Source organism: Aspergillus nidulans, chromosome VIII (genome assembly GCF_000011425.1).
Source record: "Aspergillus nidulans FGSC A4 chromosome VIII".
Taxonomy (NCBI): Eukaryota; Fungi; Ascomycota; class Eurotiomycetes; order Eurotiales; family Aspergillaceae; genus Aspergillus; species Aspergillus nidulans.
The window spans coordinates 2339650-2359277 of NC_066264.1; the positions used below are offsets into that span (position 1 = coordinate 2339650).

Below are 19628 nucleotides of genomic sequence, written 5' to 3' on the forward strand. Positions count from 1 at the left end.
CTACCATTCAAACTCGCCCTGACCTTTGTGGAAGACGTATCTGGAGAAAGTTAATGGATGTTCAGTCCAATAGGTAGAAGTGTTTAAACGTACTCTTTACCTCCTGTGGTCAGAATTCCATCCTTCAAAGTGCATTTCCACTTGTTCTTGACTCGTTGGACCTTGTCGTATGTGCAAAGCATGACTTGTCCGACGGCGTCATCATCCTCGTCATCTTGAGCAACCAGGTCGTCAGGGTCATCAAGGTCAGAATTAATAGCGTCCTCATCGTCTTCTTCCTTTGTGTCATCGCCCCCTGGGCCGTCAAACTGAGCTTTGGACCCAGACGAATCAGCAGAGGCGAAACGCGGAGCCTTCGGCTGGGATTCGCGCTCATCCAGAGGAACCATCAGACCGCCTCCTTCAAGCCGGAGCATTTGTTGCTTGAGGTGGTTTCGAAGCGCTCTGTCGCCCTCTCCGTCCTGAGCAGCCTCACGTCTCCGCGTGACTTCTGCCTTCCATTCTGATAATGCATCGCTAGCGGTACCGTCGGTTTGGGCATTGCTTACAGACGGGTGTGATACAGGGTGGTAGCCTGTCTCTTGCTTGATTTGAGGATTTTGACCATTCGGCATCTGTTGCATCTGCTGCATTTGTTGCATCTGTTGCATATGCTGCATGCTAGAAGGGCGCGGTAATCCCATAGGTGATTGTGATTGTGCTTGCATCTGGCTAACTGAGCTGGCGGCCGCTGCGCCATACCTCTGCTGAATCAGGTTGGTTGCGCGTTCGCGCGCTGACTGCGCATTCGGCGGGACGGCCATCATATGACTCATGGGGGGTAACGCAGGATGGCCATTAACACCTGGTTCTGTCTTGATTTGTGGAGAGTGTCCCATAGGGTGGCCGCCGTTAGGCCCGACTGGAGTTTGAGCTTGAAGGGGCGGACCGTTGGGAGGCATAGACTGTGGGTGCGAAACATGTTGCGGATTTTGTAGTTGTGGGTGCTGAGTATGTGACTGTTGCGGTGGAAGGTGTTGCTGCTGATGCACGGAGGCTTGAGGAGGGCGAGGAGCGTTCGAAGGGACCGTCGCAGTAGGCGGAAGTACCTGTTGGTTCTGGGTTTGAGCTGGTGCTTGTGGGGGAGCAGGATCCCATGGGAAATGGGCGACGCCGAGAGAGGAGAGTTTCTTCTGCCAGCTCTGCTAGGATATTAGCCACCACAGAAGATGCGACGATTTAAAAAAGCAATGAAAGCAAAGCGAATATCAGGAGTGACGACGATGGTGCAGGAGAATCTGTGTCAAGAACGGGGGAGACGCCAGATTAGTAGTTGGGACGGAGGGGAAGCAGACGCGCTGAGAAAGGCGGCTTGGCGGCCTGAGGCGCGTATAAAAAGAGGTTCATAAGCAGGCGCTTCCCCAGCACCAACACCGCCTCCCGCACCTCTCGGCCTCTCCCCGCTTTCGCCCAGATCTGGCCCCATCAGGGGATATTCATCGATTTGAACAGGAAAGAAAAAAGAAAAGAGAGTTATTTACCTTCCTCAAATCTGAAAGGGTCTGCTGGTCGACGCCGCTTTCCTCGAAATCCACCTGCGATGCATCGCACACCTCTTGGATGACACGCTCGAATACCGTGCCCTGCGAGATGCCCTGGTTTAGCACACATCTTTGCAACAGCATGAACGGAGAGATCTCAACAAAATGCGTTCGATCCCTCGTGCTGAGGTAAGGTCAGGCCGTGTTAAGATGGCACTCACCACCAGTTGGTTCGACATGATGACTCCTCCAAGGGGGAGTTATGGCTGCTTATTGTCGGGTCAAGGGACAGCAGGAAGGTCTGTAAATTGTTTTCTTCGCTCACTCTCTAACGAAAGGGTAAAAGAAGGCCAAATGCAAGCTTAGAAACTTATGAGATGGTTGTTGCTCGATTTATTGCCAAAATAGCTCCTCGTCGCAGCGGTCGACGATACGGGCTTGCGAGATTGCGGCGGCCGACTCCCAAACGATCACTATATCTTATCTCCCAGGACTAGCTCTCTTTCGTAGATAGTGACAACCCCGGCAGAGCAAGGTGACTCTCACAAGATATATAATACCTAAAGGGTAATCCGGTGGCAGGAAGCAAAGGAAAGGGACGATAATAGGGCGAGGTGTTGGTAAGGCGAGGTCGTCGTTGCCGGGCGAAATCCGCGTCTCCCTCAGTCAGATGACTCAGCATTTAGCGCCACTTTCTTATAAATACTCGACGCCCACCTTCAGTCAAATCGCTTTGTGTCGAGCGCATATCGAAGCTATTAGAACCTCTTATCTTTTACCTCAATGAGCTCACTCAGAACTTTACTGAAAAACTATCTAGAAACCAAGCTAACTAAATTCTTCTCCAAAGTAAGTTATTTGTCTTGTTTCAATTTGAATTGTGGCTTACTGGGGGCCAAAAATGGCGCGTCCGGCGGTTTTCCGACAACCATTCCCATTTGCCTATAAATACCTTTAACTATAGTAAATTCCCGTATCATAGATCTCTGGTGTAATCCTCAGTCCCAAATATGTTGAACCTCACTCTCTACCGCGGCTGGCTCGATCCAAACCGCTACGTCTGGTCCCCCTTCGTAGTCAAACTCGAAGCCAGGCTACGTTTCGCCGGGGTCCCATATAAAACAGCCTCAGGGTCTGTCAAAACAGCACCGAAAGGCAAAATCCCCTATATCGAAATCACCGATGGCGATGATGGCAGCACTCCTGCTAGCATTGGCGATTCAACCCTCATCATCAAGCATCTGATCGAGCGAGGGATTCTCCAAGATTTAAACGCTGGCTTATGGCGTTCAGATCGAGCACACGATCTAGCCACTCGTGCTTTACTGGAGGATAAGCTGTATTTCTATAATGTATGCCTGGCCCTCACCAACCATATGCTACGGGATGCAGGTGACTGGTTAATGATTTCCCAATAGACCCGCGAAAGATGGACAGAAAACTACTACACCATGCGCGACCACGTTCTCAGCGCTATCCCCTACCTGATTAGAGTATTCGTTGGTCTGCTCATATACCGCTCAACCGTGCAGACTTTACATGGCCAAGGAACGGGGCGCTACTCGGCAGACGAAATCGAGAAATTCCGCGAGGAAGCTTGGGGAGCCGTGAATGACTTACTCGTCGCGTCCAAGGTGAAGGCGCAGGACCGTGCTGGTCCGTTCTGGGTGCTAGGTGGTGAAACACCCACTGAGGCTGACGCGACAGTATTTGGGTTTGTGGTTTCGGCTCTAATATGCGAAGCGTATGTTGCAGTTGTTCTTAGCCAGATGGAAGAGTTGATTGCCATTGACTGACTTGATGTTTTAGTGGACCAAAGACGAAGGAGTTGGTAATGGGACTGCCTGTGACGAGGGAGTATGCCAGGAGGATCCATGACACCTATTTTCCGGATTATGAGTGGGTTGAGTAGATTGAGTAGATTGCAGAGCTGCCTCGCGGATTGATTTCCAGTGTCTACAGTAGAAGGAAACAAGAGCAATCGATGATGTGAGGTGAATTAGGAATTCTAGAATGCAATATACGTCAACCTAAATACAACGCCTCTGGACACCAAACTCCATGCCGCAGAAAACCCAAAGATAGAGAATTATTAAGGCATGCCAGATACCTATACAATTGAAGAAGATAAGCCATATTACCGAATAGTCATCGACTTGGTCATCTGCGCTTTACTTCCAACGCCGCCCTCGCGAGAGGCGGAGGCGCTGGTCCCGGGTTTGCGCTCGAACACCTTCCAGAATTTCAAGCTCTCATCGGCCGCTGCAGTAGCTAGAAGCTGGCCATCGGGGCTAAGGCAGCTGTGGAGAACACGGGTTTCGTGAGCGGGGATCTCAATGTTGCGGACTAGAGTCGGGTAGCTCCAGATGCTGAGGGAGTTATCGGGGAAGCCGCTTGAGCTGACAATCTCGCGATAGTGGTTGCTCCACCGGAGACTGGTAACCTGAGAGCCAGTGTCGATGCTGTTGGTGCGAGCACCAGTGGTGGTGTTCCAAAAGTGGATGTGGCGGTCGTAGGAACCACCACCCGTGGCGAGGAGGTTGAGTTGCCAGGGACACCAGCTAAGAGCCTTGACCGCCGCGCGGTGGTTTGTCTTAGTGAACTTGGGGGCACTCAATGATCGAGCATCCCAGATGTTGACCAAGTTGTCGTTGCCGCCTGTGGCAAGCTGAGCACCATCCGACCTCCACTCCAGACCGCAGACTTCGGATGTGTGCGAGACCAGCTCGGCGACCTTGTGCTGAGCAATGCGAACATCGTGGTTGAAAACAAGACCGCTGCGAGCACCAGTTGATAAGGTGTGTTTGGACCAGCCCATTACGCCAACCCTTGATTCATGTCCGAACATACTGCGAAGCTTGGTGCCCTCTTCGACATCCCAGATTTGGACTTCACCTGTACCGAGGCCAACGCCAACGTAGGCGCCGTCCCCACTCCACTTGACACTACTGATGTATGTATCGGGAGAAGTCTCTAACAAGCAGCTAACGGACCCAGAATCAGCAGACCAGACGTAGACATTTCGCTCTAGGCCGATAGCAACTTGGTTTCCAGAGCTCCAATCCAAGAGATTGAGGTAGTAGTCGTCAAGAAGGCCAGGAGCGTCCAAAACACGTTCTGGAGCGGTCTGGACTCTTCGGCGGAACTGAGCCGAGTTAGACTTGGTGGACTTGAGGGGACGGTTGTACTGAGCACGCAGATCAATCGGCTTCGATGACTCAGGAGGCGGCGGCTTGAAGGCGAGGATACGAGTGTTTAAGTTGACTCCACAGGCATTGGCCAATGATGACTCGTAGGCAACGGCGTCTGGGGCTGGCTTTGAATAAGAGGAAGAGTTGTCGTCATCATCTAATCCGAGATTCTCCAAAGCTGCAGTAAGATCTTCGTCCGTTCCGCGACCACCGATATCAAACGCACTCGCAGCACTCGCGAGTACGCTAGACCCTTTATCACCGCTGCTGGTCTTGGGCCTCTGGGTCTCCTCAGGCTTAGCCGCGCCGGCGGTCACTAAACCCTCACTTGCGCTGCGATTTGGGATAAACCTATCTCCAGCGTTATGGGAAATACGGACGGTCGTTTTACCCGCCCGGGCGCGGCTAGGAACCTCCTTGCGTAGACGTTCCTTTGGAGGTGTCTGGTTGGACGAAGGGCCCGTACCGGTCAGGGACCATTCCGAGACACCCAGCTCAAGATGCTTGGGAGACTTGCGGACACGGGCAATGTTGGACTTGGGGGATTCACGGTAGGCCCGAGACGAGCGGGAAACGGATTTCGCAAAGTATGAGGAAAGGTTTCCGCCGTAGACAGATCGAGCTTGCTCTTTTGTTGATTCAGATTCAAGACGCGGAGGAGTGAAAGGTGAGGAGTTGTTGGAGGCGATACTGTCCCTCCGTCCGCCGGGACTTGGTGTGAGGGGCATGCGGCCGCCAGCCATCTTGGTCGAGAAGAGCCCATGATGGGTCTTCACTGGTGTAGATACCAGAGGAGTAGCCATGCTGAGAATATTGTGCTACAGAAAGTTTTTGAACAGCGAAACGTAAAGTCTTTTCGAGCTTCAGATTGTCCTCAATCCAACCATGCGGAGGACGGTAACCAAAGAAACGAGCCAGCTAAGATGCGGCAATATGCAATGCAAAGAAAACCGACTGAGCTTATATGGAATGCAGAGTAAGCAGATAGCAGTGAGGTAAGGAGGAAAGGTAGTGTAGAAGAGAAGAGAGCTGAGGGTCGAGAACAGAGAATATATACCAGTATAGTCCCTGAAGTGGGTGACTAGGAGTAAACAAACGTTGGCAGGGAAACAGAAATATATCACGTGATAGGTGGCGGGTGCGGCTCTTCCCGATTGTCTTGGCGCTCTTTGCTCCGAGCCAACCTTCAACCAGCCCCTCGCTCTTGACCTCCTAATACTTCTGCAGGTCGAAACTTGGGAGATTGACCGGATGGAGTCCTATTCCTACTTCGCTATTTAGCCCAGTCTTCTACTTTTGTGTACATAGAACACCGTCTCGCCCCATACCTTCTACGTCACTTCCTCGTGGCCAGTGATGCATGGGACCCATCTGCCCGCTATCAACTCCAGCTTCAAGACTAAGGTTTTGACAACCCTCATGAATGACTACACTGAGCCGCTAGTCGATTACCTGAACTCCTGTACATACAGCTCGCCTGCATCGCGGCATCTTTAGGCCCGTATCGGCCTGAATTCCACCAGACCCACTTCTCTCCCCATCGCCCGCTGCCGCATAGACATCCGATGGCCACCTCTACCCCCGCTCCGCAGTCATCGCTACCCCAGAGCGCAGTTCTGATGCCCCCGTGCTCGAAGAGTCGTTCTCGAGGCAGTGCAGAATCACGACCCAGCATCCACAATGTTCAGGGCCATGTTCCCGCATGCCTGGTTAATGCCTCAGTAACCTATTGCGGCAACGATCAGATCTACGCCTTTGGCGGGTTTGACCAGTATACAGATGAAGGTTCATAAGCCGTGGACTTGCTTTTGCTAGTCAGATTTTGAGATATGAGCTAACTTTGGGCAATTCACAGTTTACAATCATGTCCTACGGTTGAATTTGAAAACTCTTCGTTGGGATCTAGTGGACAACTATGGCGATATTCCGGGTGTTCGCATGGGTACGTCCATTCCGCAGACTCAATGGTCTTTTAAGGCGGGAACTCCAGTACTTGATGGACTAACCATATCTTATAGGCCACACGGCAAATCTCTATCAAGATAACAAATTAATCGTTTTTGGCGGGGAAAATGAGCATGGTGAATACTTATCGGACGTGATCATCTTCGACGTTCCTACTTCCACTTGGACGCAACCTGAAGTTCGCGGGCAGGTCCCTCGGGGAAGAGCTCGCCATGCCGCCGTTATCCATGAGGACAAATTGTTCATTCTAGGAGGCTCGGAATCCAGCGGCATTCTTGACGACATGTTCTACCTGGATCTTAAAACTTGGACATGGTCTCGACCCTGGAAATTCACTGCTCGCTTCGACCACTTAGCCTGGGTTTGGGGCGGCCGCCTCTGGACTTTTGGTGGACTTGACCCAGATATGGAAAAGACCACAGATATCTGGTGGTTAGATTTGCAGGCTATTCCAGCTTCGGGGACGCCAGACCATCAAGGTACCATGGACACCCCCGCGAGGATTGGCAGCGCAGCTCACAGTTTAGATAATAATATCTACAGTAACATGGGTCAACAGCTTCCCGGCCGGTCCGGGAGCTACGCTGCGAATTCTGCAAGTGTGCAGGTTCGCAATGCTAGCCGGAGAAAATCCATCGCCCCAGGCTCCATCTCTTGTCTTCAATTCAAATCAGGTCCCAATGTGCCATCACTGTTCTCCGGAACTCACTTCCAGGCGTTCGCATCCGGTGTCTTACTGGACCTCATCACTCCGTCTGAAACCACACCAATCCGTGACTGCAATCTATCTTCCTTGGAACTTGATTCTGCGCGATGGCAGAAACTGGTGGACGGGCAGGAGATTTTCAGACCCGGTTATCGATGGCATTACCTCACAGTGGATACGAGTGGCACGAAGGCGTGGTTGCTCGGATGCAGCCTAGATCCCGGCAACACCCCTGGCAGCGGCGATGAGAATCACATGTCTCAAGTTCTGTCGATTGATTTAGAAAGGTACGGTTTGCTAGGAAATGAGATGTCGGCCCTGTCACCCGACCCTAGGAAAGCGGCGGTTCTTGGGCGAGCACAAGTAGGTCCCCTCTCTGGCTTAGGGGCAGACCTATCAACTGCCTTTGATAGACCACCTGAGTCAGGCAGCGGGGCAGATTTTACGATAACCGCCAACTCAGATGATCACATCTACACTGATAGTAATGCTGAAGACGGATTTTCGGAGAGGTCCACCTCAACTTTCCTCCCCGAGAATGCAGCCACGTCTCCTCCGATCCACGTGCACAAACTTATTCTGCAGTTGAGGTGGCCGCATTTCAAGCGGCTATATTCCGCACAGATGGTTGAGTATCATACGAATCGGATGCATATTCCTGAACCCTACTCGGTTGTCCGTGCGTTCCTCTACTATCTATACACAGACAGCATCGCCGGTCATCCGGAGTACTGCGCAGATATCATTGATGTTGCGGGGATGCTTGTAATGGCCAATCTTTATGATCTACCTCGCTTACGTCTCCTCTGCGTCAGCCGCTTAGGGCGCGAGTTAGACGTGGAAAATGCCGCAATCATATGGGACCGGGCAGGGCGTACGAATGAAGAATGGCTGATGAGGCGAGCCGCTCAGTTCTGCCTCAACCACTGGGGACGCGTCGTCCGGACCGACGGTTTCAGATCTCTCAGCAGGGAGAGCATAATCGATCTATGCGAGGTTGTTGATATGGAGGGTCGCATAGTCGCAGGGCCAGAGCTGGAGCTTGTTGGAACATTGGGAGCAGATGATGGACTTGGCAGTGGCCGTGAACTGAAACGGTCGTCGCAACTAACCCTCAATGGCGTTACACTGGACGGGGATGAGGCTGATGCAGATGAGATGGACGGCGTGGAGGATATATGAAGCGGCTCCTTGGCATACGGGATGCTATTTTTGTTGGTTGTTTCGTGTCTTTTCCTTGTACTCTGGTATACCCCGGTAAGAATGTTAGTCCGGTGGGCCTTACAAGGATATGACTCCTCTGAAGCGGTGAGGCCTTCAAAGCACCGCTTTCTTAATTCAGCCTAGTTTTGAAGCTAGTAAAACCTCCAATATCGCCATCCTCCTGAGATCCATGGTGGTGAGCATTGCTAATATGGCTATCCCCAGACCTAGCACCCCTCCAGAGGCGCCTTTGGAGGTGACTGAGATATCTGAAAGGAGCCAAAGTTCTAGATGGCTAAGTCGCGATGATCGGATTCGCATTTTGACTCTACGAGATGCTGGTTTTACCTATCAACAGATCTCTTCTCAGCTTGGATTTACCTATCGTCAGGTGCAATATACCTGCCAGAATGAGCAATCTACTCCTCGAAAGCCTCCTGGTCAGCGCCCGAAGCTATCAGAAGAGGATATGGACAATATCATTACCTTTATCTCTTCATCACAACGTACGCGCCGACTATCTTATAAACGAGTTATTGAAGAACTAAATCTTCCCTGCGGAGAAACTGCACTTGCTCGAGCACTTAAAAAACGAGGCTATTCCCGATGCAAAGCTCTTCGAAAGCCACCTTTATCGGACGATACAAAGCGTGTACGTCTTGCCTGGGCCCTTGAGCATGTGAATTGGACAATTGAGCAATGGAATCGAATACTTTGGTCTGATGAGACTTGGGTTACTCCAGGCTTCCATACCAGAATCTGGGTTACCAGAAGAGCAGGAGAAGAGCTAGATGAGACCTGTATTCGTTTGTCTACCCCCAAAAAGCGTGGTTGGATGTTTTGGGGATCATTTTATGGAGATACTAAAGGCCCTTGCCTTTTCTGGGAGAAAGAATGGGGCTCTATCAATGTAGAGAGTTACTGTGAGCGAATTGTGCCTATTATTGACGGCTATCTTCGCCTGAACCGACAGCAAGGTAACTATCTTTGTCTTATGCATGATGGAGCACCTGGCCATGCCAGCAAAGATACTATAGCAGAGCTTCATGAGCGTAGTATCTATCCTATTAGTTGGCCTGCCTTCTCCCCTGATCTGAACCCTATTGAGATGGTATGGAACTGGATGAAAGACTGGATCCAAGAGAGATATCCAGATGACCGCCAGCTATCTTATGATGCCCTACGAGAAATTGTACGAGCTTCATGGGATGCAGTCCCTACAGACTTTTTGAAAGGCCTTATTGGGTCTATGCAAGCCAGATGTCAGGCAGTAATCGAGGCAGAGGGTGGCCATACAAAATATTAGTAAGATATTAGCATTAATACGAACGGCAGAATCCAAAGGAGTCATATCCTTGTAAGGCCCACCGGACTAACATTCTTACCGGGGTATACCAGAGTATCCACTTTTTTGTCCTGCATTGCGAAGGGATTGTTTGAGCCTTAGGCGGAGTTTCGGAGCGAGATTCTATAGGTGTAGTGGGCGCAACTGTATGTACTTTTTCTAAATAGCCAAGGCGCAATGGCATGAGTTTCCGTTTTCGTGCTTGTCTTAGGGCAACCGTGACCTTTCCCTTTCGGGCACGGCGAACGGCCCGTACAGCCGCCACGGTCGTTTACCTGGGGCTCTGTTTGTGCGCCAGGAACAAAATAGTCTCGATCTGGTTGGACCAGGAACTCGTCTTGCCATGCACTCTGCTTCAACGCTCAGCGGTTCCAATGGTTTTCACTGCCGCCGCCTGATCCAGCCCGGGCGCTCCGCCGTCTTCGAATACGGACACGCACCTCAACGCTCGCGGAGGGCTCCTTGACCGACGTGGAAACCAACTGCAGCGGTGAGGATTTAAAACATTTACATAACTCGAATTCCATGGCTCGGTATCTCTCTTGGTGCACATATCTGGTGCCATTTCCACCGTTGTTCTTCGTCCTCACGACCAGCCTCGAGTTTCCGTCCCCCTCTCATAACACATACCATGGGCTCTGTAGACTCCCCCGTTCTTCCTTCGGATTTCCTTTGGGGATTCGCAACTGCAAGGTAAGCTTTCTGACGTCATAAATCCCGTTGATTGGCTTACGTGAGATCTTATTTCCGACACAGTTATCAGATTGAAGGCGCGGTCGATGAAGATGGCCGCGGGCCTTCCATCTGGGACACTTTCTGCAAGAAACCAGGAAAAATTGCTGGCGGAGCCAATGGCGACGTGGCGTGCGACTCTTACCATCGTACCCACGAAGATATCGATCTGTTGAAGCAGTGTCAAGCTAAGGCCTATCGCTTCTCTATCTCTTGGTCAGTTTACTTTTCGATATGACATCAGATATTGGGATGCTGATCTTATCCGGTTCGTGTCTAGGTCCCGCGTCATTCCACTTGGAGGCCGAAATGACCCTATTAACGAGAAAGGCCTGCAGTTCTACGTCAAATTCGTGGACGACCTGCTAGCTGCTGGGATTACACCGCTTGTGACATTGTTCCATTGGGATCTCCCGGAAGAGCTGGACAAACGCTATGGTGGTTTGCTAAACAAGGAGGAGTTTGTCGCCGACTATGCCAACTATGCCCGTATCATTTTCAATGCACTGAGCCCGAAGGTGAAATACTGGATTACTTTCAACGAGCCATGGTGCAGCAGTGTCCTCGGCTATAATGTCGGCCAATTCGCCCCTGGCAGGACCAGTGATCGAAGCAAGAACCCCGAAGGTGATGGCTCCACAGAGCCCTGGATTGTAGGTCACAACATCCTTGTTGCCCACGGCACCGCCGTAAAGATCTACCGCGAAGAATTCAAGGCTCGTGACGGTGGTGAGATTGGTATAACTCTCAATGGTGCGTCTTACGCCTCTTTTCCATAATAATAGCCTCAAGTTAACGGAGAATAGGCGACTGGGCTGAACCCTGGGACCCTGAAAACCCCGCGGACGTCGAAGCCGCTCCCCGCAAGATCGAATTCGCTATCTCCTGGTTCGCCGACCCTATTTACTTCGGCCGCTACCCAGAAAGCATGATAAAGCAACTTGGCAACCGTCTCCCGGAATGGACCCCGGAAGAAGTCGCGTTGGTCAAGGGTAGTAACGACTTCTACGGCATGAACCACTACTGCGCCAACTTTATTCGCGCCAAAACCAGCGAGCCGGACCCCACAGACGTCGCAGGTAACTTGGAGCTCCTGCTCCAGAACAAGGCTGGCGAATGGGTCGGCCCCGAGACACAATCGCCCTGGCTTCGACCATCCCCGACAGGTTTCCGCAAGCTCCTTAAGTGGCTCAGCGACCGCTATAACCGCCCTAAGATATACGTCACCGAGAACGGGACCAGTCTGAAGGGTGAGAACGACTTGCCGCTTGAGCAGCTGCTGAAGGACGATTTCCGCGTAAAGTACTTTGAGGACTATATTCATGCTATGGCTGAGGCGTACACCTACGACAATGTTAATGTTAGGGCTTACATGGCTTGGAGCTTGATGGAGTGAGTTCCTGGCCTCGCCACCGACATTCATTTCGTTGAACTATCGAAAAATGCTGACTCCCTGCTATCTAGCAACTTTGAATGGGCCGAAGGTTACGAGACCCGCTTCGGCGTCACGTACGTCGACTACGAAAATAACCAGAAGAGATATCCCAAGGCAAGCGCGAAGGCCATGTCAGAGATCTTTGCGAAGTATATCCAGAATGAGTGAGATTGTCGCTTGTGTCTCTCTTTGTTAATATAGTCACTCTAGATTGGTTATTGGTTAGTTATATATGATTGAATGAATGTTTCTTTGGCTTTACTATACGCGTATATTACTCGACAGCAGCAGGGCAGTGCGATTTCATAAGCCAACTGTCCGTCTAGCAAAAGCAGCGCAGGAGCGCAGGCAGATAAAAATGCATTGCACCTTCACTAGACGATTCAGGTGAACGTCGCTCTTTCTCATTTTGAATTAACCTTCATCGCGCCTTCCTGGTTAGAAAAACAGAGCTTATGGATACCGCAGTGATCTCTCGCCATCTAGGTTGCTCCGCCTGCGACTTTAGATCTCAACATACATCTTCGGCCCAATCTATTGTTAGTGAACCAGGTATAGACATTTACCAGTCGGCCTGGGATGCTCTTGGTAAGGAGTTTCCGTACATATTGATCAGCTATTGATCAGCTTTTGACAATAAAGCTTGGCTCTATGAACCGTTCATTTCCCTTCAAGCTGAAGTTCGCATAAAAATCTATGTCTTAAGTATTCAAAAAATGAATCGCATAGGAATTGATTGTGAAAATCTGAATGAAACCGCTGAGAGCCATCTTAAAGCGCATAACGAAAATCCTTTGATTCCATATCCGTCATATCCTTGAACCCATCCAAAACGGCCCTATCCTGCCTCATGATGCTCTCCTCAGCAGTCATCTTCCGGTCCCGCCTTACATTCTCGATCTTCATAACGGCGTACGCAACACCAGCGAGCAAAATCATACCCGCGTAACAGATCAGCAACCCGGTCAAAGCGGAGAAATATCGGGGAGCTTCGTTTGCAAAGAAAATGTTCGACCCCGCAACGTTCCCGCTCGCGTATAGCGTGAACCAGAGGCCGTTGGCAATAGAGCGCTTCGTGTGTCCGGCTATGTTAGTGGAGAGGAGATTCCAGGAGATAATAACGGGGGCACCAATGATGTATTGCAGCCAAGTGCAGCCGACGAGGGTCCAGCGGTGAGAGAGATCTGTAAAGCGGATGCCTAGGAGTCCGCCGAAGGGGATGAGGGAGACGATAGCCAGCACAATGCAGCGTGAGTCGCGGACATATGTGGAGACGAGACCGCATATGGGAACGACGACGGCTTCGATTGCCCCTGTGGGGAGTTGTAGGAGGGTAGCGTAAATGCCGGAGAAGCCGTAGCCCTTGATCAGAGAGGAAGCGAAGTTGGAGACGCCACCATTGATGACGCCGCAGGATATTCCCATGCCTAGGATGCAGAGCACCTTGATGTCATATACGAGCTCCAGGGTTTGGCCGAACTTGAACTGCTTCGTTTTAATGCCAATCATGTTTTCGGAGACGCGCTGAACTGCGACGATGCGCTGTCTGTGGGTGAGGAACTTGGCGGAGCTGGGAGAGTCGGGGATGAGCCAGAGGAAAAGCACCCCTGTGACAAGGTTCAGGAGGCCGATGACGAGGAAGATAAGCTTCCAGCTTTCAAGAGATGTGTTGTGCACATGGCCCAGACCAAAGCCGAGTAGCGCTCCAACCATTGTTGCTGTCCCATTTGCAGAGAGCCAGATGGCCATGCGTAGCGGCTGCTCGGATCGCTTGTAGAACATGGATGTAAAGCTCATCACTGCTCCCGTTAGCAAGATCTTGTCTGTTTTGGGAAGTAGGTATGTAACGTACTGCAAGGGCTTACGCATGCTTCTGCCATTCCCAGAATAAATCTCAATATCAGCATCCCGGCATAGTTCTTTGCGCCAACGTGCGCTATTACCAACCCAGCCCAGACCAGAAGCGAAACTCCCATGTATTTTGCAAGCGGCAGCCGCTGAAGAAGAAGATTTGAAGGTAGGGCAAAGGCGAGGTAACCGAAGTTGTAGATTGCAGCAACCCATGAGTACCTCTGGCCTTCCAAGCCTAGATCGGGTATTAACGTATATGCAGACGCATAGTTCAGCGAGAGCTTGTCTAAATCACAAATGTCAGTCAGTACCTTCTAGGAGCTAGGTTGGTGGATGCCGAGCGCACCTAAAAATTGAATGCAATATGTCAAGTAAATCTAGAATCATGTCAGTCAAATCTTCTCCGTGCTGAAGTTCAGAACTTACAATAGGCATAACGCGCCTGTCAAGAATCTTGCGCACCTCGACACCTTCACGCTCGAGCTCTTCGGCGGAAATTTGATCACCTTCCGCAAAGAGCTGCGCTCCAATGTCTTGTATTATTCCGGACTCTAACTCATTGTTCTTTTCGATACCGGGCTGATCTTGTGCTTCAACTTTCACATCCTTGATTTCATGCATCGTTGTGTGCAATAAGTGACAAGCCTCTGATCCAGCAAGCTTGGGGAAGTAGTGCAATGTAGAAAGAGTGTCTCCGGACAGGATCCGCCAGTATGACCTTCTTTTAAGTCGATCACCTTATCATAGTCTTCGAGGCCAAGTCTCCTTATCAGCCTCGTCAATAGCAGGGACTGATGTTATCTATGGACTATCTTTGGCCGTCAAACGCGGCCGATTTCTTCTTGCGGGGCGGCGCTTGGATGATAATAAGGTGATCATGGATGTCGGTGGCTTTGTCCAATTATCTTGTGATATGGTCTGAGTACTCCAACATTCTGCAGTAGACCTGATTAGCCAGCTCAAGTAGCCATCCGACGCGCATATCAGTTGGAGTAATCGGGAAGCTGTGCGGGCCTTACATCAGTGTCGTCGTTAAAATGACCCTAGTGCGGAGTAGCTGCACCTTGCATGGTTATCAAAAGTAGAGAATTATAGTAGAGAAATATGATGATCTTTGGGAAATTCAAGTGAGTTTTTGAAGGTTTTTGAAGCCACAACAAGGGGAGATCTCTCACACATTATTGGCTGCTTAAGCTGTTCCTCCGACTACTTAGCAAGATCATATCTTAGTCCATTGAAATCCTGGGAGGTTTGTGCTTGCTGATTCTCCTACTAAATGACTTTTAGACGAAGATAAAACCAAATTGCATCCTGATCACTTGCCTGGTGTCAGATTCGACTTAAATGTTTGTGCCGGCAATGATATCCGTAGCCTCCTTTAGGTATGATAGTATCCTTCACAGCAATAATGAAACTATTCAAATAGTGGACATTAGGTCATAATGATTCTTGTCACGCATTTGAAGAGGCCTCCAGTGTTTGGAAGTTATTATTGTTTTAGTTATTTGTGCTTGAATGTGCTGATAAGCATGAATTATATTAGTACAACACAACAATTGCATATTTGCCCTTTCATCAGAAGTCAGAATAAAAAGCACCTAGTTGAAACACCATGCCCCAACACATCGAAGTGTGAGAATATCAGTACCGTAACTCGAAGCCCCTCATCCTGTAATCCACCTCTGATTCGCTTTGTCGTAGCCGATCGTCGTAAGCTCAATGTTGAGCATCTTGAGCATCATATCCATAGTAAACTCCTGGAGAGTTCAGCTTAGCATGTACCATAAAGAGAATGAAGAGAGAAGCAACCTCAGAATCATCACTAGACCCTTTCACATTCTTCCTCTCCATCTCTTCCCTCAGCTCAGCCTTGCGGGCCTGCAGTTCATCCTCATCCATGTCAAGTGCATCAGCATCCACATTGCCGAACCAGGTCTCCATCTCCTCCTGCTCCCACCGAGCATCGTTATTATTCGTTCGCTCCCGCCACGCCTTGACACCTCCCATGCGCGAAATTCGCTCCTGAGCACCAGAGAACACCTCTTCTGCTGCATCCTGGCTAACTTTCTTCCACTTCATAATCAGTACCTCCAATTCCTCGTCGTTACTGGACGACTCTATCCTCAGGGCTTGCTGAACAGTGTCGAGGTCGGACCGCAAGCTCGACAAGCGTGACTGTAGCTCGCGTTGTCGTTTCTGGAGATCCATTATCTCTGGGTCTGAGGGTACGGGCTTCCTTGCGGGCGTAAGACGCTGCCCAGGAAACGTTCTTTTGCGGGTTGGTGGTGGTGTAGGAGGTGCATTTGTTGTGCTGGAAGTAGAAAGCGCAGTACTGTTATCCTGCCCATCAGGTGTAATGGTCTTTATGAAAGAACTAGATGCTGCCATTCCCTCAATTTTTGATGACGCAGCCTCGTCTTTCACTGCAGGAGTAGGTCTGCGGAGAGGAGACTTGAACGGTCTGGAGAGAGTGGTTGTCGCCTGGTCAAGCCGACGACGTTTGCCATTGGGAATAGAAGAAGTCATTTCCTATAACAACTCTTGTTTTTAATATATTACATGTTTTTAGGGATTAGATACCGCGGTAATCAGAAGATGGAATGGTGGGACACAATCGGTTGATGGTGGATGGCGGAAGCGAAGCTGGGAATTACAGTAATGTTTTATCTCTTATAGATAAGATAAGATAAGAACAGGTACAATGACGTCTTCAGCTCTGGTCCAGGGCCATGCAATTGTTTTAAGAACCCAGGGAACGAAAAGACGCTATACGATCATTCATTCCATAAAATAGCTCAATATTATAACATACAGATATACAGAGCTAAGCAAAATACCGCTAATGACCAACTCCCCCAGCCACCCATTGGGCAAACTCGGGATCCCCAGGACGAGGAAAGAAACCTCGGTTATTTGCGTTGGCCTGTCCTGCTGCGTTCGCGGCTTGGTCGTCGTTTGGTCTCTCTCGGTTATTACGTTGCTGTCGCAAATACACCAAGACCATGAGGGTCGCAGCTAACGATAAAATGATGAGGCCCTCCAGAATACTTTCGTCAATATCAAGCTCGAGGTCGTCATAGTAACCATCCTCATGGTCGTCAAGACGGTGATGCTCACTACCCGACAAGATATCGTCGTCATCCTCTTCGCCATGCTTATATAGTTGTGCACGATAGTTGGCTTCTTCCTCCTCATCATTTTCAATGAACGCTGCAATCCACTCACTGAAGGTGCGCCGGGGTTTGGGTTCTACGAGGTGTTAGCTGTGTTCTCAGCAGACTAGCATCTGGGAATAATATTTCGTACCGTCATCTTCTCGAATGGAATTGACCTTCCCATTAGTGAGCCGGTTCCATGCACTGCGTGCTCGCAGTTTCAGCAGGCTCAGTTTAACAGGCAAGTAAGCCTCGCTGCTCGTCTCCAGAGCCAGGTCATAATAGCGCTTAGCCATGTGAAAATCTTGCTCGACGGCAATACCATTTTCGTGCATCCACCCCAAATTCCAATACGCCTGCGCACTGAAATGGGCTTCAGCAGCCGTGTGGTAACATGTGGAAGCTTTCTCGGTGTCAATGTCAACGCCATTGCCACTTAAGTAATAGTCGCCCATTTTGAGCAGAGAGTCGACATTTGCCTGTTTGGCTGAGCGAGTCCACTGGATAAGAGCCAAAGCGGCGTTCTTAAGCAGAGGGGGCTGGGACTTCCTCAATCCAGGTAGAAATCTCTCCAATGGTAACAATGAACGCTGTTCATCGAGAATGAATGCCACATTCGCCTGGGCATGTTCATACCCTTGTTCTGCAGCCATAAGCATCGGGATAAATGCTCGCTCTTTGTCACCACTCTCGTAAGCGGCGTTGGCTTCTGTGAAGGAGGAGTGGATTACTTCCGCTTTTTCTGCAACCATTTTATAGTACGACGCAGCGAGTCCGCAATGTCTCTGCCGGCCAACGCCATTGTTGGCTAGTTCTGCAAGGTAATAAAATGCTTCCATCCATCCCCAACGAGCAGCAAGTTCGAAATATTTGGTAGCTGTAGTGACATCTCCTTGATCCAGGAATAAAGCACCTAAGCGAGTTTCCGCTGCCGGATAATCCTGGTCAGCCGCCGCTTTGAAATAAGAAGAGGCTTTGAAAGCGTCTTGCTGTACTCCATAGCCATGCAAATACATGAGCCCGATTTGGTGTTGGCAGAGTGCGTCCCCGTTGGCCAGTCCGAGTTTAAACCAGGTATAAGCGGTTTCAAAATTTTGCTCCACGCCTTCGCCGCGTAAATACATTAGGCCTACGTGGCCCGCTGCTTTGGATGCCAGTTTCTCAATCCCAGCAGGGTGGTTTGGGTTTAGCGAATTGTCCTTATTCCAGTACCGTTTAGTCACCTGTTTGAAATACTTCAGTGCCTTCTTATAATTCTTGGGGAGGCCCTTTGTGCCTTCGTAATGCATTTTACCCAAGCTGAATGTCGCCTTTACCTCCCCTTTCCTGGACATGAGATCGAGATATTCAAGGACATCCTCTAAACTGGCTTCAGTCGAACTTGAACCATCACGAAGTGCACTAGGTCCGGAGCTGGATGCGCTGGCACCTTCACCATATACGCCGCCTTCTTCGTCGGCCCAACGGTATGATTCGCGTACCATACTGTGACCACCAGGCGGACCGGATCGGTAGTAGTCGATAGCCTTATCCGCAACTTGCTTGTAGTAGTAGGTAGCCTCGTCACAATTCCTGGGAGTACCAATACCAGCGTGATGGCGATAGGCAAGAGTCATTTCGGACCTCGTATTTCCCGCCTCTGCAGCAAAGGTGTGGTACAACAAAGCCTTGGCTTGATCGCGTTCAACTCCACCACCAATCCCTGTGGCATACATGAAACCAAGCATATACTGAGCGGTGCTATTTCCGTCCCACGAAGCCAGACTCTTGTACCAGTGGAATGCCTGCTTGAAATCCTGGGGGTGGGAGAAGTTGCCGTAAAAGTTCATTTCTGCTAGCAGAAACATCGCATCCGGATCGTGATCCTCCACAGCCGCAATCTTAAGGGCGTCGACCGCTCTGGCAATACTTGGATGTATTTTCCTCTGCGCACCGCTGCTTGATGGTGGTCCATTCATAAACAGTATCCGGAAAGCTTCTTGCGCATAATACCAGGTGTAGCCGATGAAACCAGACGGCTTCCCGGCCGACGGGATAACGGGTATCTTAGCCTCGCGTAGGATTCTGAGAGCATATTGGACGCGCTCTAGGATGATTTGTGAGTCAGCAGGAGCAGCTACACAGTCAGCAATCAGCCAGAGGAGGGACTACCATTTGGAGGAGTGTCGGGGTTGGACGTATCACCGGAAGGATGTGGTGAACCCCGAGTGACATCTGAAAGGGTGTATTCATTATGGGTATCAAGCGCGAATGTACAGAGAAACACTAGAGCGAGAATTGTCAGTATTAGCGAAGCCTTTATGGATCTTCCGCCAGCTAGCTCACTTGCGGGGACTTACAGAGCACCAAGGGCAGGAAGTGCCATAGCCACAGGTTCTTCATTTTGCTTGGGGAAACTGTATAGGTGTCGGCAAGGTGAAACGCATGGCGACCACTTCACTACCAGTTCAATGGCAAATATGGAAGGAAATATGGATGAAGCTCTGCCGTCAGCCGAGGGTCATGGTGAGCGCTGGAGCTCCTCT

The 19628-nt window shown here is 50.3% G+C and overlaps 8 protein-coding genes across 8 annotated transcripts, besides 1 other annotated feature; 4 read left to right on the top strand and 4 right to left on the bottom strand.

The window, feature by feature from the left end:
* Window positions 1–1759, bottom strand: ANIA_00816 (transcription initiation factor IIA large subunit; the record flags this gene model as incomplete). The annotated part of the gene is made up of 4 exons (XM_653328.1): window positions 1–40; window positions 94–1181; window positions 1521–1634; window positions 1742–1759. 4 exons carry the CDS (start codon window positions 1757–1759, stop codon window positions 1–3), a joined length of 1260 nt encoding a protein of 419 aa, XP_658420.1.
* Window positions 1–19628: part of a sequence feature (contig 1.13 2696..249512(-1)) that runs on past both edges of the window.
* On the top strand, window positions 2531–3432 carry ANIA_00815 (glutathione S-transferase family protein; the record flags this gene model as incomplete). Its single annotated transcript, XM_653327.1, has 3 exons — window positions 2531–2872; window positions 2939–3264; window positions 3330–3432. The coding sequence occupies 3 exons, from the start codon at window positions 2531–2533 to the stop codon at window positions 3430–3432; spliced, it is 771 nt and encodes a 256-aa protein (XP_658419.1).
* Window positions 3658–5514, bottom strand: ANIA_00814 (protein cdc20; the record flags this gene model as incomplete). The annotated part of the gene is made up of 1 exon (XM_653326.1): window positions 3658–5514. The coding sequence occupies one exon, from the start codon at window positions 5512–5514 to the stop codon at window positions 3658–3660; it is 1857 nt and encodes a 618-aa protein (XP_658418.1).
* On the top strand, window positions 6277–8564 carry ANIA_00813 (Kelch motif domain protein; the record flags this gene model as incomplete). Its single annotated transcript, XM_653325.1, has 3 exons — window positions 6277–6496; window positions 6567–6653; window positions 6730–8564. 3 exons carry the CDS (start codon window positions 6277–6279, stop codon window positions 8562–8564), a joined length of 2142 nt encoding a protein of 713 aa, XP_658417.1.
* On the top strand, window positions 8797–9891 carry ANIA_10127 (uncharacterized protein; the record flags this gene model as incomplete). The annotated part of the gene is made up of 1 exon (XM_050613298.1): window positions 8797–9891. The coding sequence occupies one exon, from the start codon at window positions 8797–8799 to the stop codon at window positions 9889–9891; it is 1095 nt and encodes a 364-aa protein (XP_050469125.1).
* ANIA_10124 (glycoside hydrolase family 1 protein) lies at window positions 10562–12265 on the top strand (the record flags this gene model as incomplete). The annotated part of the gene is made up of 5 exons (XM_653324.2): window positions 10562–10623; window positions 10687–10878; window positions 10943–11415; window positions 11469–12054; window positions 12127–12265. 5 exons carry the CDS (start codon window positions 10562–10564, stop codon window positions 12263–12265), a joined length of 1452 nt encoding a protein of 483 aa, XP_658416.2.
* ANIA_00811 (putative MFS allantoate transporter) lies at window positions 12869–14569 on the bottom strand (the record flags this gene model as incomplete). The annotated part of the gene is made up of 4 exons (XM_653323.1): window positions 12869–13920; window positions 13950–14234; window positions 14295–14325; window positions 14375–14569. The coding sequence occupies 4 exons, from the start codon at window positions 14567–14569 to the stop codon at window positions 12869–12871; spliced, it is 1563 nt and encodes a 520-aa protein (XP_658415.1).
* Window positions 15613–19485, bottom strand: ANIA_00810 (ubiquitin ligase complex subunit HRD3; the record flags this gene model as incomplete). The annotated part of the gene is made up of 7 exons (XM_653322.1): window positions 15613–15705; window positions 15758–16477; window positions 16529–16591; window positions 16800–17197; window positions 17255–19189; window positions 19255–19368; window positions 19443–19485. 7 exons carry the CDS (start codon window positions 19483–19485, stop codon window positions 15613–15615), a joined length of 3366 nt encoding a protein of 1121 aa, XP_658414.1.